The sequence below is a fragment of the Calypte anna genome, chromosome 1, assembly GCF_003957555.1.
Source record: "Calypte anna isolate BGI_N300 chromosome 1, bCalAnn1_v1.p, whole genome shotgun sequence".
In the NCBI taxonomy this organism is placed as follows: Eukaryota; Metazoa; Chordata; class Aves; order Apodiformes; family Trochilidae; genus Calypte; species Calypte anna.
Window position 1 is genome coordinate 69247968 of NC_044244.1, and position 13849 is coordinate 69261816.

At 35.8% G+C, this 13849-nt stretch overlaps 1 protein-coding gene across 1 annotated transcript in view; it reads left to right on the top strand.

Moving 5' to 3' along the window:
* METTL25 (methyltransferase like 25) overlaps positions 1–13203 on the top strand; it is a 58545-nt gene extending 45342 nt beyond the window's left edge. Inside the window, exons 10-12 of the mRNA XM_030454980.1 lie at positions 10603–10677; positions 11293–11364; positions 12894–13203. Of these exons, the coding sequence (XP_030310840.1) occupies positions 10603–10677; positions 11293–11364; positions 12894–12980 (234 nt within the window). The 3' untranslated portion in view covers positions 12981–13203. The remainder of the gene's footprint in view (positions 1–10602; positions 10678–11292; positions 11365–12893) is intronic.
* Positions 13204–13849: the final 646 nt, after the last annotated feature.

Consider the following 13849-nt stretch of genomic DNA (forward strand, 5'->3'; position numbering starts at 1 on the left):
TGAGTAAAGCAGGCATGAAGAACTTCTTGCCTATACATACTGATAAAAGTAACTCTTTTACCCTTTTAAATCCAGCTGAAATACTACCCTATGCGAACATGTTACTTTTTCATCTGTACTTCAAATTTAAACTGAAAGTGATCCAAAAAAACATGAATAATGAATCACGTAGTAAACACTTTGACCCCTTTTTGTTTTCATTTTTTTCTGCAGAAATATTATCTTGATCCCTTTGGACACTTTTTGAAGATGAAAAATGTAACATTATTGCAAGACAGGCAATTCTGTCCATACAGTATGTTTCTCTTACAATTTACTTCCCAAAGTATTTCCAGTTTATTTTAGCCTGTAGAGTCTCCTTTGAAGACTTCTCTGTTCTATGAATGGAAAAGATCTAATACTGTTTTCTTTAAATAATTAAAGATAAACATTAATTTTTTTTAAAGAATACAGATAGAAAGAAAATTAAAAATTGAGATTTAAACTTACAAAGACTTTTGAAGATAATTATTTTTTATGTAATTGATTGTCTTATCTTAGTACTACAACTGCTAATTTGGTCAACAGATGGCAGCCTAGTATTAGGCAAAAAAATATGACTGTGTGAAGATCACAATCTCTGTGAGAACAAGTTGTGCAATGGAGCCACTACAGGATTTTAGACCACTTACTGAAAAAGTTGGTACAAATCCAAGAAAAAAGTGAGAGTGGCAACATTTAACATAAATGTTGTAGTCTTTGGTAAAGTAAACACTTAAAATCTGTAGTCAAAATGTCAATTCACTTAAATTTGTCAGGCACATCAAACCAAGGACTAAAAGAAAAATGCAAACTAAATCGACGAGTAAAGCAAATGGCATTGGAATCATGCTTATGGCAGTAAGAAAAAGACCTGTGCCTCTTTTAAAAGGATTGCATCTCATTTAGTTTGCAGTTTGAGTTACCTCTTCTCTTATCTGGATAAATAGGCACCAGCATCATTCATTTACCCCACCTGAAGGTAACCACTCTAAATAAGTGTCTTTCTCAGTGTGTGTACACTCATCCCAAAGCATCAGTGGGCTGTTTCTGCAATAGTTTTTTAAACCATTGTCTAAGCTGCTACTAGAAAGTTATATATTCTTTTCTTCCAATCACTATGTCTGATTTTTAGACACTCCACCTTTTGCCAGAAAAGCTCTGGGTAAATGCAAGTTGCCCTGAGAGAAAGATGTCTGTCAGCACTACTTCAAGCTACGCGTTTGTGTAGTTGCTACAGACTTCATTCCAGTAAATACTCATTTTTGCTTGCATATCTCCTCATTTTTATGTATGGCTGGCTGAGTACTGAAGACTGAATTTTATGCTGATCTAAACAATATTATCTTCCACTTCCCAGCCATGGTGAAATTTGCAGCCACACAAAACCTTGCTATTTTGAGATATTTTGACATTTTGCTCCCTAAATAGGGGTTCTGACACTGCAGTTTTCATGATAGAGTCAGCATTATATCTACACAGTAATGGAAAATGTGTTAAATCCCTCTCTTCAGAATAAAATTACATAGCCAAAAATGTGGTGAAACCTAACCATTTGCTCTCAAAGACAGCAAAAATCACAGACAAATTTATGCAAAATTTGTTACCTAGAATTTGTTCTCAAAAATAAACAAAAGACCAGCTGTACTGCATAGAGCTCTGTCTGTGGCTGTGGCCAAGAAATAATGCCTTGGGAAGAACAGAAGGCAAGAGTAAGAATCTATGATGCTTCCATAATAATCCAAAATGTGCTGACCATTCACAAAAAATAAAAAAAAAAAAAAGGAAGCAATTTATTTAGGTGGTGTTAAAAAACCAGCTAGAATATATCAAACCTGTCTAGTGCAAACAGAGAACTGTGAGAAAAAAATTGTTTGCATTTGAGCCTCTTTTATGACTGCGAAAACATTTTTTTTTTAAAACGTTAAGTTGGAAAACTGCAAGTCTCAAATCTTTTTCTATGAAAAACAGAAGAGTTTAATCTGTGCATGCTAATAACAATACTGGGAAGCAGAGGGGTAGTGGTATTAAGGTTTTAGGAGTTACTGTGTAGGTTTGGTAGCTTGGCATGTACAGTAAAGTCATGGATGTCTTTGATTACCGTGGCTGAATCTGTACCGTGGGACATAAACATCCTTCCAAACTTGTGGTTCATGAGCACCACGGCTGCTTCCTTGTATACACCAGGGCCTCTGTCCCAGATCCAAGGATAGGTCTGGTGCAATCCAGTTGTTTTCCAGTCTGGACAAATGTGGAGGCAGCATAAAGAGAACAAGAGCATGAGACACTTAACCCACCTTGATACATATTGTAGTGAAATGAGGCAACCAGGTGCCACTAATTGCCAGGCAGTGGGCATGAGCTTGTGTCAAGCCCACCTGTGCCTGATTAGGGCGGGCCCCAACTGCGCATGAGCAGGATTAGGGGGCCAATAAAAGGTGAGGTCTGAAGCACAGGCTCAGCTCAGTCCTGAGCAAGCCAGCAGAGAGGTCGCTCTTGGAGCAACAGCAACAGCACCAATCCGGGCTAGTCAGCTCTGAGGGCTGTAGGCTCAGAGCACTATTTGTGAGTCTCTGCTGGCACACCTGGTTGGACCTTAAAGCACCGTGCCCTAAAAGAGTTTCGTCTTACTGCAATTATTCCCATTTGCTGAGGGCTGAGAGAGGTCTTTAGGTGGGAGCTGGTGGCTTCACAGGTATGGTTATATTGCATCTAGCTTCAGAACTAATGGTTTTGTGGTCCATGGTACCTACACAGGACTTTAGTAATTATTTTGAATACACATCAAGGCAATACTTTATTCTAGATTATCTTTGTCATAGCTCACTCTGTTCCTATACATGTTGTATGGACAGAGCATTTAGTATCACATAGGTAAGGAAGAAATTCTATCCTAAAATTTCTTTTCCCTTTTATTCACTGTATTACATAATTTAACATGAATGTGGTAGTCTCACTTGAGAGAATGAAGCTGTCATCCTTGTTCTTTGTCCTAGAGGAGCTGGCCACTTAACACTTACTAGTCTTGCTTCTTTCCAACAGGCAGAGCTATCACTCCTCTTCAGCACAACTTTTCAACTCTGTTTATAGCTGCTTTGCAGCTGCTTTAAAGCAAAGCATCTTGAGTATACATTTGGTTGCTGCTTAAGACACTGAGTGCTACAAATGGTATTGCCACCGCAAAAAGTCCTTGTAGAAGTATTTCTGGAGTTTTTAAAGGAAAAAACCACAAAAAGTTGCTTAAAATGCCATGTCTCCTCTACTGTTTTGGGTAGCTTAGCAGAAGACCTTTCCTAGGGCCAGGCTTTAAGGTGGTTAAAGGAAGAAAGTGCTTGAAAAGCTGGATGTTTGTCTGGCAGACCTTGAGATCCATGACCCAGCTTGGATCCATTTGTGCAGGAAAGTGAGGGCATCAGTGGGTGGAGCTGCTCAACAAAGAGAAGCTGTCCAGGATTCATGTGAAGTGTAGTCTGGGAGTAAGGAGAAAATGCTATTTAATGCCACGTTTGATTGCAGGGAGATACACAGGGCTGGACACATTCCTGGCACATCAGCAAAGAAAAGCTGTGAGTCACTGATTTCATCTCCTGCTGTATTCACACTGTAGTTGCTGCTATGGGCTAATAGCATATAAGGTAGTTAATGTGTCATAGTCCAAATATTTCAAAAATCACTCAGCCCTTTCAGTTGTAGACAAGCTAGGGAGATACAATAGAAATTTCAGAGGCAGGGTCACCTTAATCTTTTACACACAAAAAGAGGTTTATTTGCCTGTCAGTAAGTGCATCCTTGCATGTTTACGTGATTTTGTTTAATCAGGCTTCCAAGTCTCCTCATGACTGGTATTTTTCAGTTTCAGTCTAGTGTTTGCACATTACCTGAGGTTTCTGGGGCTCTTCCCCTGGAAAGAAGTTATTTATTTATTATTATTTATTTGGTGGGTGCCCTAACAACCTGAGGTGAGATCTGCAACAATAAACGTGTTTAATACTCAGTTTCCACCATGCCCTATCCCTGATTTCTTGTCTTTTAAGACTTCTTAAAAACAGATGCTGCCCATTTGTCTTTCTGATCCTGTGCTTCAGATAGAGCATCCCAAAAAGTTTTACAGCTGTCAGGTCTCAACTGGAAGGTCAGTAAAGGGCACCAGACCCTTCTGTGATGTGTTTTACCTTTCACAGTAGCTTTTACATTAACAACACAGTAAGGGAAACTCATGACCTGCAAAAAGATTGTTTATTATCTTAAGTAATTTTTAAATCTTTGATATTTGACATATCATGCCTAGCAACCTTAGACTCAAATATTCTAAAGCCTTGATGCAGCTGTGTACCAAATATAGCTATATCATCCTGCATATTATGCTAAGTTCATGTATTTAGACATATATTTAATGAAATAAATGTGTTAGTGTTCTATTTATAAACAATTGGTTTTAGTGGACTTTTATTTATAAATATTAATAATTAATTTTCTATGTTTTTGTCTTATTTCTATAAAAATCTCTGAAATGACTACATATTATTCATTTTTACAGTAGTCTTTTTACTAAAGTAATTATGCTCACATTTAAAAAATAGTAAGTCCAAATCTATCTGAAATTCACAGCTTTCTAGTTCAATTTTACTGGAATCCCCAGATGACTTCCCTTTGTTACACTAACTTCATGTTTTTGCAACTCAAGTATTTAATTGTGAGTGGTAAAACTGGTAGATAACAAGGAAATCAGGATTTTTGTGAAAATAATTTTTTGTTTTCACTAATTGCTCTTTTTGTCAGATTTTTTTTTTTATCTTATGTCTTTGGATGCTTTTTATATACTTAGTGTGAACAGTTGATAAGTGTTTCATATAGAAGGAAGGATTTTTTTTAAACAGTGATACTTTTTAAGAAAACACAGAAGTCACGCATCTATGACTTTTTGCTTTCATTTTGATGAAGCAAATGTCTAACAATAACATCAACATATATATAAAGCCTGAAAACTAATAACTGAGCTGAGTGATCTCTTACTGCTGTAACTATCAACTCAAAATAAAATCAAAGATCTGAGGTTCTTAAGTAATTTTTAAGTAATAAAAAGCTGATTGTGATATTTTTAAGAAATATAATAAGGATATGTTAATTTTAAAAATAACTGGGCTTACACTTGGAGCATAAATATGGTTGTATTATAGGTTTTAGTGATTTACCACTGGTTTAGAAATTCAATTTTAATATGTTTAGGTTTTATAATTAGATGGCACAGAGAACATGGATTAAGGAGATGTCTTCTATTATTTTAAGATAAGGTTTTTATTAATTTAGCTAAATCTATATTTAGTATATTGGGCTCAGTCTTACATTTTTAACAGACATAAATTATGCTGTGCTTGCTTTCATTTATTTATATGACAACCGTGCTCTTCTTAAAATTAATACAAAAATTATTCCAATTTGATGTGTTCAGCTTCCTATAGTATTAGATGGAAACACTTAAGTTAAAACACTGCAAAGCCAAGAACTTCAAGATGGGACTTTCAGAGACTCCTGCTAAGATAATTAGGTGTCCTGACCACATAAATGCTTTGTGAGAATATGGTATTAAATGTACCTTGCAAGTAACTTCACACTGAGTGGCTGGGAAATTGTTTGGAAACACCTCTTCATTTTTATGTGATCCATCTCTAAGATCATATATTCTCCCTTTACAGACAAAAGCAGGAGGCATACGACAAGTCTTTAAAGGTTTTTTTAGTCCCTCTGAGGAACATGCAGGTGGAAGCCTTGTCTGCCCATCTTGGCTCTCAGTCCAGCCAGTGTCATGAGCTGTCCTGGTTTAGGTCACTAATAATGTAATGGCTTTGAGGATATTTCCATTTCCAATACCATTTGCAATTTATCACATATATTTCCTAGCTTGGTCCTGTACCAGCTGAGCTTCAGATGTTCTAATGAATTTGAACACAGCTACATAAGATGTAGCACAGAATGTTTTGTGTGTTTTTTCAAAATTTTTAGCCATGTAATTAGAGACAGTGTGCTCTCTACACATCACTGACAAACAATACTATAGTTACATGAACAGGTGAGTCAAGGTGGGGCAAGATAAAAAGCCCTTGTCCTTATGGAGCTTGTCAGGATAAGTTGCATTACAGTATTACAAGTCTGCACATTTTTAAAACTATGTGTTGAGGCCATTCCATGCTTCCTAGGAAACACTTATTAAGGTTTCTGCAGCCATATGAGAACACTCTAAAGCAATAAACTGATCTTTACTTTTTCCACCTTTAATATACATGGTATGTTCAAATTTTTTTGCAGGCAAAAGTAGTTTTTCATATGGATTTCTTATTTACTGCCTTTACAAGATTTTGACCAAAGGAGCATGGCATCTATAAACCCATCCCAAAGGACTAGTCCAGTGAAGAATTTCCAAGTTTAAATTCAGCACCAATATGAAGTCTTTAACCAAACAGGTTTCTTAAACATCCTAAATTCAAACAGCCAAAGATGCTACTCATTTCTCACCTGTAATACTTCCAGTTTCTGAAAATTGAGTCTAACCTACAGAATTTCATGTGGCAAATTAATCGTTTAAGTTTTAGTGTGGTGTGCTATTTAAGATTCCAATTTTGTTTTCTAATAGATTTCTTGGAAGAAAGCTAAATGCCACCAAAATGTTTTCTGAGAACTTAGTGTGTTTCATGATAGTTTCTTTTTTGTTTGTTTTGTTTTGTTGTTTGGTTTTTTGTGTGCTTTTTTATTTGTTTTTTGTTTTTGGAAATTTCTGACTCTAAAACTGCACTGAAAGAAGCTGCTTCTTGGAAGTGAAATATTACTAAGGTGGACGACACTGTTGCTGCTGTGAAGAGTGTGACTGGCTCTTTTGCTATGACAAAACATTTAAGAACACCTTTCCCCCTTTTTTGGCATTCGTCAGTGTCTTTTAAAAACATCATTGCATTTTTCTCTATTATGAAGTTAATCAAATGCCCACTGTTTTAATAAATTACACCCCTCACTACTTTAATCCTCACAGACTACAGGAAGTAAGAGGGAGAATATAATCGTGTGCCTTAATTTTACTGCTGTTTTAAAGTATTGAAAAAACACATGCTTAAGACTGAAGAACTGTCAGTAGTGGAATTGTATAATAGATAAATACATGAACTAACCTGAATATATACAACTACACTGGGAACTAAAAAGGTGTATTTTTGAGGAAATAGGATGGACTTTTGACCTGAGATTTTTTTGTTGACTCACACCAAATTCAGTGGTGCTATTTCTAAATGGACATGAATACCTCAAGCTGATCTGGTCTTTGTTAAGATTATTTCTAATTTTGATGACTTTTTGTGTACAGCCATTGGGCAAACATAGAATCAAAGCCAATACATGCTGTTTACCATGAATTTCAACACAGCAATTAACTAAATCTAAACAGTCAAAAAATGAAGGCACTAAATGAATTTACACTTAATGTATTTTACAGTTGTTGAAGAGTTGTCTTTTTCAGCTGTTTCTGTCCTTCTGTGGACAGAAGGAATTTTGGCTCACAGATTTCTTGGTTCAGTTGTTAGGGAAATATTGAATGAAGGCTCGGGTGACACTTGTATTACAGCTGATAAAGTATATATGCATACTGCAGTTTTCAAGTACAATTGTTTTTCAAACAAACAAAGTACTATCCCAATATTAGCAGCATAGCATTTTAGTCTTACAATGAATCATAAGAGATGTGACTTTTACATCATTTAGATATAGTTTTTAATAATATGAATTGCATTAGAGATACATTTAAAACAAAGTTCTAAATAAACTTATGTTTCTAGCTAATTACATTATCTCTTTTACATTATTTTACATTATATTACATTACATTATGTTGAATTACCATAGTCATGGGAAAATTGTAAAACATTGCTGTATGGTGTGGACTCCCAAATGTTTTGAACTAATGGAAGACAATGCTCTGCTACTTTCTTTTAGTCTTGCTGGTGTTTGGGATAGTGTTAGTGCAAGGGAGAGGAAACAGAAATGTGCAGTCAGTGCAGGGGAATGCATTCCCTTTCAGGCAGCAAAGAGGAATTATATCTGTTTTAACAGACTGAGGAACTACATCCTGGGGCTCTGGCTCTCCTGCCCAGTGTGTGAGCAGCACTGGATAGTAAAAGATTCTTCCATTCTGTCAAAATGCTCTAATCTAGGGAAAGACATCTGGAGAATATGACTGAAATATTTCAGTTGGTTTGGCTCTTGAGAGGGAAGAGAAAAACAAACCTTCAGATATTTGCACAGCTTTACTGAAAACAAAACAGGAAAAAGACCAAAAAAAGTCCTGGTAGTCCACATTTATACTGCCACATCAGCTACTCAACCTCAGCTCTGTAGCTGGGAAAAAGTACTTTCTAAATTAAAGAAATCAGACTGAAAGATTACGAGTATTCTTCTAACACATCCTCTTGTCTCAAGACTGTTATAATTTCGTGTGATTCCTGAAAAACATTTGTCTATCCTTAAAGCTTCCTGTGAAGGAACCTTCCCAATCATTAATTAATTAACCTCAAAAAGTTCCTTCAAGTTTTTACTGTTTTTTTCTTGCTGTAAATCAGACCCACTAGTTCTTACCTTACTAACTGTAGACAGAGTGAACAAACTGTTCCCTTCTTTGTGATAGCCTTGTAAAAACTGTTATTATGCTGTCTCCCAATTTCCTCTGGTTTAGCCTGATCAGTACCAGTTCTGTCTTCCTTCATAGGTCATGTTTTCTAGATCTCTAATCTCTTCTGTCTCTTGGGGTGTTTTCAGACAGTGCATTTCTTTCTTTGAAATCTGATGCCCCAAAATGGATGCAGTATTCCAGCTAGAGCTTTGCCACAGCCAAGCTGAGTTGAAGGATCACTTCCTGCACTTTGCAGGCTGCTCTCCCATGCATCTCACAGAATAGTGATTGCTTTATTTTTTGCAGTATCATAACTGTGACTTTAACTCAGCTTGTGGTCTGCTGTATCTCCCAGATTTTCGTTTGGTATTACTCATCCTAACCAGGTGATTATTTCAGCCTGAGTATTGTTCCTTCTTTTTTTCCCTACAGTATTTCAAACTTCTTTTCTAAGCAATGCTCTGATTTCTGAGAATTATTTTAAGTTCTTGAAATGCCTTCCTGTTTCACATATGCAGACTTAGTTAATGAAGTTTCTGTTCTGTCTTGTGAGTTCTTAATGACCTCCAGCCAGCAGGTCTTTTCTGTTGTTCAAAGACTCACTAATAACTACTCTGTCGTTATATAATTCAGTTTCACTTGCTTTATGATACTTTAATCTAAACCTTGTTTCTTAAATTTGCTCATGAAATTGTTATGTGAAATTATTTCCAGAATCTTGCTGAAATCAGAATGTATGACAACCAGTTGGCTTTTGCTGTTTTGAATCCTTGCATCCCCTTTACAAGCAGAGTAGGCTGACTTACGATTTGTCCTAGACCATTTGATATTGACTATTGTTAATCTGCTTCACACTCAGTGGTTTTAAATTTTTTGTCTTTTGTCAGTACCATTACTTTGCTACTTTGTCATGGACTAGCTCTTTTCCTAGCCACAACAAACAGCCATACTGCAAACTCCCAATGCTATAAATAATAATTACATTATTCTTCAGGCTCTTTCAGCTCCACTCTTTCCAGCAGCCTCCATCACCACTAACATTCCAAGCCTACTTCCCACTCCTCTGACAGGTTCCATAAGTGGCCAGCTCAGTTGTCTTTATTAACATCTAGGAATGCAGACAGTACAACAGTAGAGACATAGTGACTTTTAAAACCAGGAAAATACCATGGTCTGGCTGCCCTGTGAAGAACACTCTTTGTGCAGAGCTGTTATAGGGAAAGCAGGAGATACCTGCCATGGTACCATGGCCACTAAGGGCTGGAAAGGGAAAGGGGTTTTGGCTTAATTGACTTCTTGAGCTGCCTTTGTATCAAATTCAGCCCTGAATCCCAAACACTGGCAGTCATAGTGGCAAAAGTGGCTACCATGCATCAAGTGGTTGGGAAAAGAAAAAGGGGACATGTAGCAGTTCAAAGTAAATAGAGAAGGTTTTCTCTTAAAGATGGGTAGCTTGAGGCACAGAGAAACAAAGTGTTATTTCCAGAGCCTTGCAGTAGGTTTTGTAATGTGAAATATTATCCAGAAGTCCTGACTTGACTGATGCATGTTAGTCTCACACCAGAATCAACTCCTCAGCTGTTTAATTAAATCTCTTGGGAAGGGGGTCCGGAGGGGGGAAGATATGTGGGAAATGAAATGGGAACGTTATCTCCTCTTTACTGTGTAATTCTCATTTAAGAATGGCTAGTGCTTTCTTAATAATGAATGTATATCAGTATTTCATGTCAGTGCAAAATGCTGTCTGAGGAATATATATTGTAAATCAGAACTAAGAAACTGGTGTTAGAAAATTAGTATACACCTTAGGAAAGTGCTAAAAAGCAGAACGGATTTTGTTTTGCAGTGTGACTTTTGATTAGAAAAATAATATTTCAATTTAATGAAAAATTAACTAGAATAACTAATTTTTTTAAATTATTTTTTATCCCTTTCAGCTCCCAGACAGCTGTATAATGGATTACTATGAAAAATACAAGGACAGAATGAATGAGCTTGAAGCATTTAATATGGTAAAAATTACAAGTTTAATACTGTTACCTTGTATATATCTTCTAGTCTAGAACAAAGCCTTGTTAAGTTTTATGTGGAGGTTGACTGTCTTACACCATGGTATGAAATCTCAAAAACAAAGCAGCTCCTCCTTCAAACTTTGGAGCATATCCTAGTCTAAGACTATATTAGGCGTCAGTAAAATAATAAAGGGAACACATGGAAGATTCTTTTTCAAGAGTGACTTTTACCCTGGAAAATGAAATGTCAGTCTCCTTTCAAACCTAGACTGGTCTCCATGCAGTTGTTTCATAAAAATTCTTTTTATTAAAATTCATTATTTCCCTCTTTGAAATTGTTCTGCTTCCTATAGTATAATTTTCTTGTTGGACAATGTCTTGAAACCAGCTAAATAACATAGTTTCCTGGGTTTATGGCTTCACGTGTATTTTTGATCTCAAGTATAATCTGTTTTGATGTCCATCCCACAGGGAAAATTGGCAAGGTGATATTTGTACAACAGAGCCACTAGAAAATGACTGACCTTCCTGGAATTGTTCAGTGGAAGTGTAACCGTTCGGAAGTGTGTTGGCTCTCTTTCCTGAAATCACTATATTCTCTAATCTTTCTTTCAGCTGAAGGTTGTTCTGGCTCCCTGCATAGAAGCTTTGATACTTCTGGATCGTCTCTGTTACCTCAAGGAGCAGGTATTTTTGCATTATATTTTATGATACCTAAAGGCTACATCACTTAAATGAGTCTATTTCAGCCAGTTTATTACTCTGCAGACCAAAAGTCTCTGTTGCAGAATTACTATTCTCATCATATTTGCAAACGTGTAAGCATTCATTCCATTTAGCATAAACATATGCCCAGCAGATGTTTATTTTCTGCAAAGCAGCAACAGTAAAGTTTATGTTCTTTTAATTGTATGGTAATTAGTAGTCAATAGACAGTAAAAAATAAATTAATTAAGTACACAAAAAATCTCACGTTTTAACAGCATGTTGAGATATTTAATAATTGAAAAGAATATTTTAAATGCTTAACAAGCATGGTGCTGTACATGCTAGAGCTTCCAGCAAATATGTTTTGGGACATATAATTCAAGAAATTTTGATTTAGGTCCAAAATGTTTATGATTTCCTTTAATTGTTTCTTAATTAAGATCAATGGTAACAGAGGGTGCACTTTTTCCAACTGTGTGAATCAACTGAGGTACATTTGACTAACATACAGCCTGGTTGTATATTTTACAAGTATAGACTTGGGATATAATAAGCAAATGTTACCATTAAATGCTAATATTACAGTGTTTCTTCTAACACTGATTTTGAGCTTTGCCTGATTAACTTAGAAGCAGCAGTCATACATTCTCTGCACCAGTAAACATTTTTTGGACAAGTAATAATTTGCTAGAAAGAAATGGTAGCATCTTCCAGCTTCTGCTCTGGGCCACAGTCAAAATAAAGTCTAAACTCATTCATGTGAATAGCTCTATTTTTCCATCATAAACCTTTCATTTTAACAGCACCATTTTATCATAAGTAAAAATTCACTTTATTCTCTGCCTCAGTGAACTTGGAACAATTGTAACTGTATGGCTTTGTTCTAACTGGTATTTTTACAGACAGGCATTTTGAAATATTTGAATAATGATGTATTTCCCCAAATGCCAACCAGTTATAAATCACATAGAAATCTGTGTGATTTCCAAAATAGGAGATCATACTTGTTGCATTTAGCACTAATTTACCTTTCCTAAGTGTAATATGTGCATTGATTTAATCTTGGACTGTTTGATTCACAAAATGTGTTTAGGGAGAAAAAATAGAAATTATAAAAGCCAACATGAAGACCAGATGCAGCTGCCCTTATTCTTTTGAAACCAGTTAATTGGCTTCAGTAGGAGAATGTGCTGCATAGAATGAGTAGGACTTGATCCTCAGCTTCTTTACTCTAATTCAAAAAAAGCTTTATTAAAGGAAGTTGTAAGCTATCATGTGGATGGGCCAGAAATAATTTAATGTCTTTAACTCCTGTTTTGAGTATCCTTTTTTCTCAATAAACTTTCTGTGATTTTCTTCTTAGCTAAATGCTTTTTTCTGCTTTACATTAAGGATATTTTAAAATATTTTTTTGGCGATTTTGTATTTCAAAATATGGATCTGTTACCATGTTTTAGCTTTTAAATCAAACACATTTTTATGTATTTCAATCATGTATTATTTTACAGGACAACATTGCCTGGTCTGGACTTGTGAAGTTATTTGATCCTGTGAAGTCCCCCAGATGCTATGCAGTTATTGCTCTGAAGAAATAGTCATGTTTTTAAGTGAAAGCAAATTGCAGATAGGCCGAGATCTCTGAACTAATACTGCTGTTTCCTCACTTTTATTCTGTTGTTTTTAATTGATTCCTCAAGTACATTGACTACTTTTCAGCTACAGAAGTAAAAAGTGAAATGCCTCTTTGAATCACGAGAAATAAATATCCTCTTTATAGATACCATTGCTTCCTTATGTCTGTTATGAAACAATGTTGAACATCTGGATTTATTACAAAAGTTACAAAATGAATCATGTTATTATTACTTAAAAATAATTTTTTATGTGTCTTCTTTTAAGTCATTATACTATGTATCAGTGCCCCTTCCCTTGGTATTTCTAATCACAAGATCATATGTTCTCAATTTTTACCACTGGCTGGCGTCATGCAGTCTCAGACTAGCCTTGCCTTTTTCTTTTCTGGATTCAGATAGTATGTAGTATATACTATAAACAGAAAATAAAATAACCTGCACCGTAAATAAGAAGTTTCTAGACTAAATAGGGTCCTTGTGCTTCCCAGTTCTTCAGGTCATCAGGACCAGCTTATTGATAGAGCAGCCTAGAAGAGCCCAGATAGTACCTACCTGCAAAAAGCAGTTTTGTATTAACCCTTCTTCTTTCAGGCATTCCTCCTGGCATACACTTGTTTGCCTGTCACTCTGAAAGAAAAAACATGTTTGTGCTAATCCAGTGGGAGATTTCCCAGTGCTTCAGAAATCAGCTGCCCTGCTGGAGTTCACTCTGTAATCCTTGGGCTTTATCAGAAAGCTATTATCTGGGCCAAATGTGTTGGGTATAAATACTTTGGTACCCAAGTGAATTGAAACTTGCTAGGCAGTTTCTCCTTGGTTGTACTGTACTG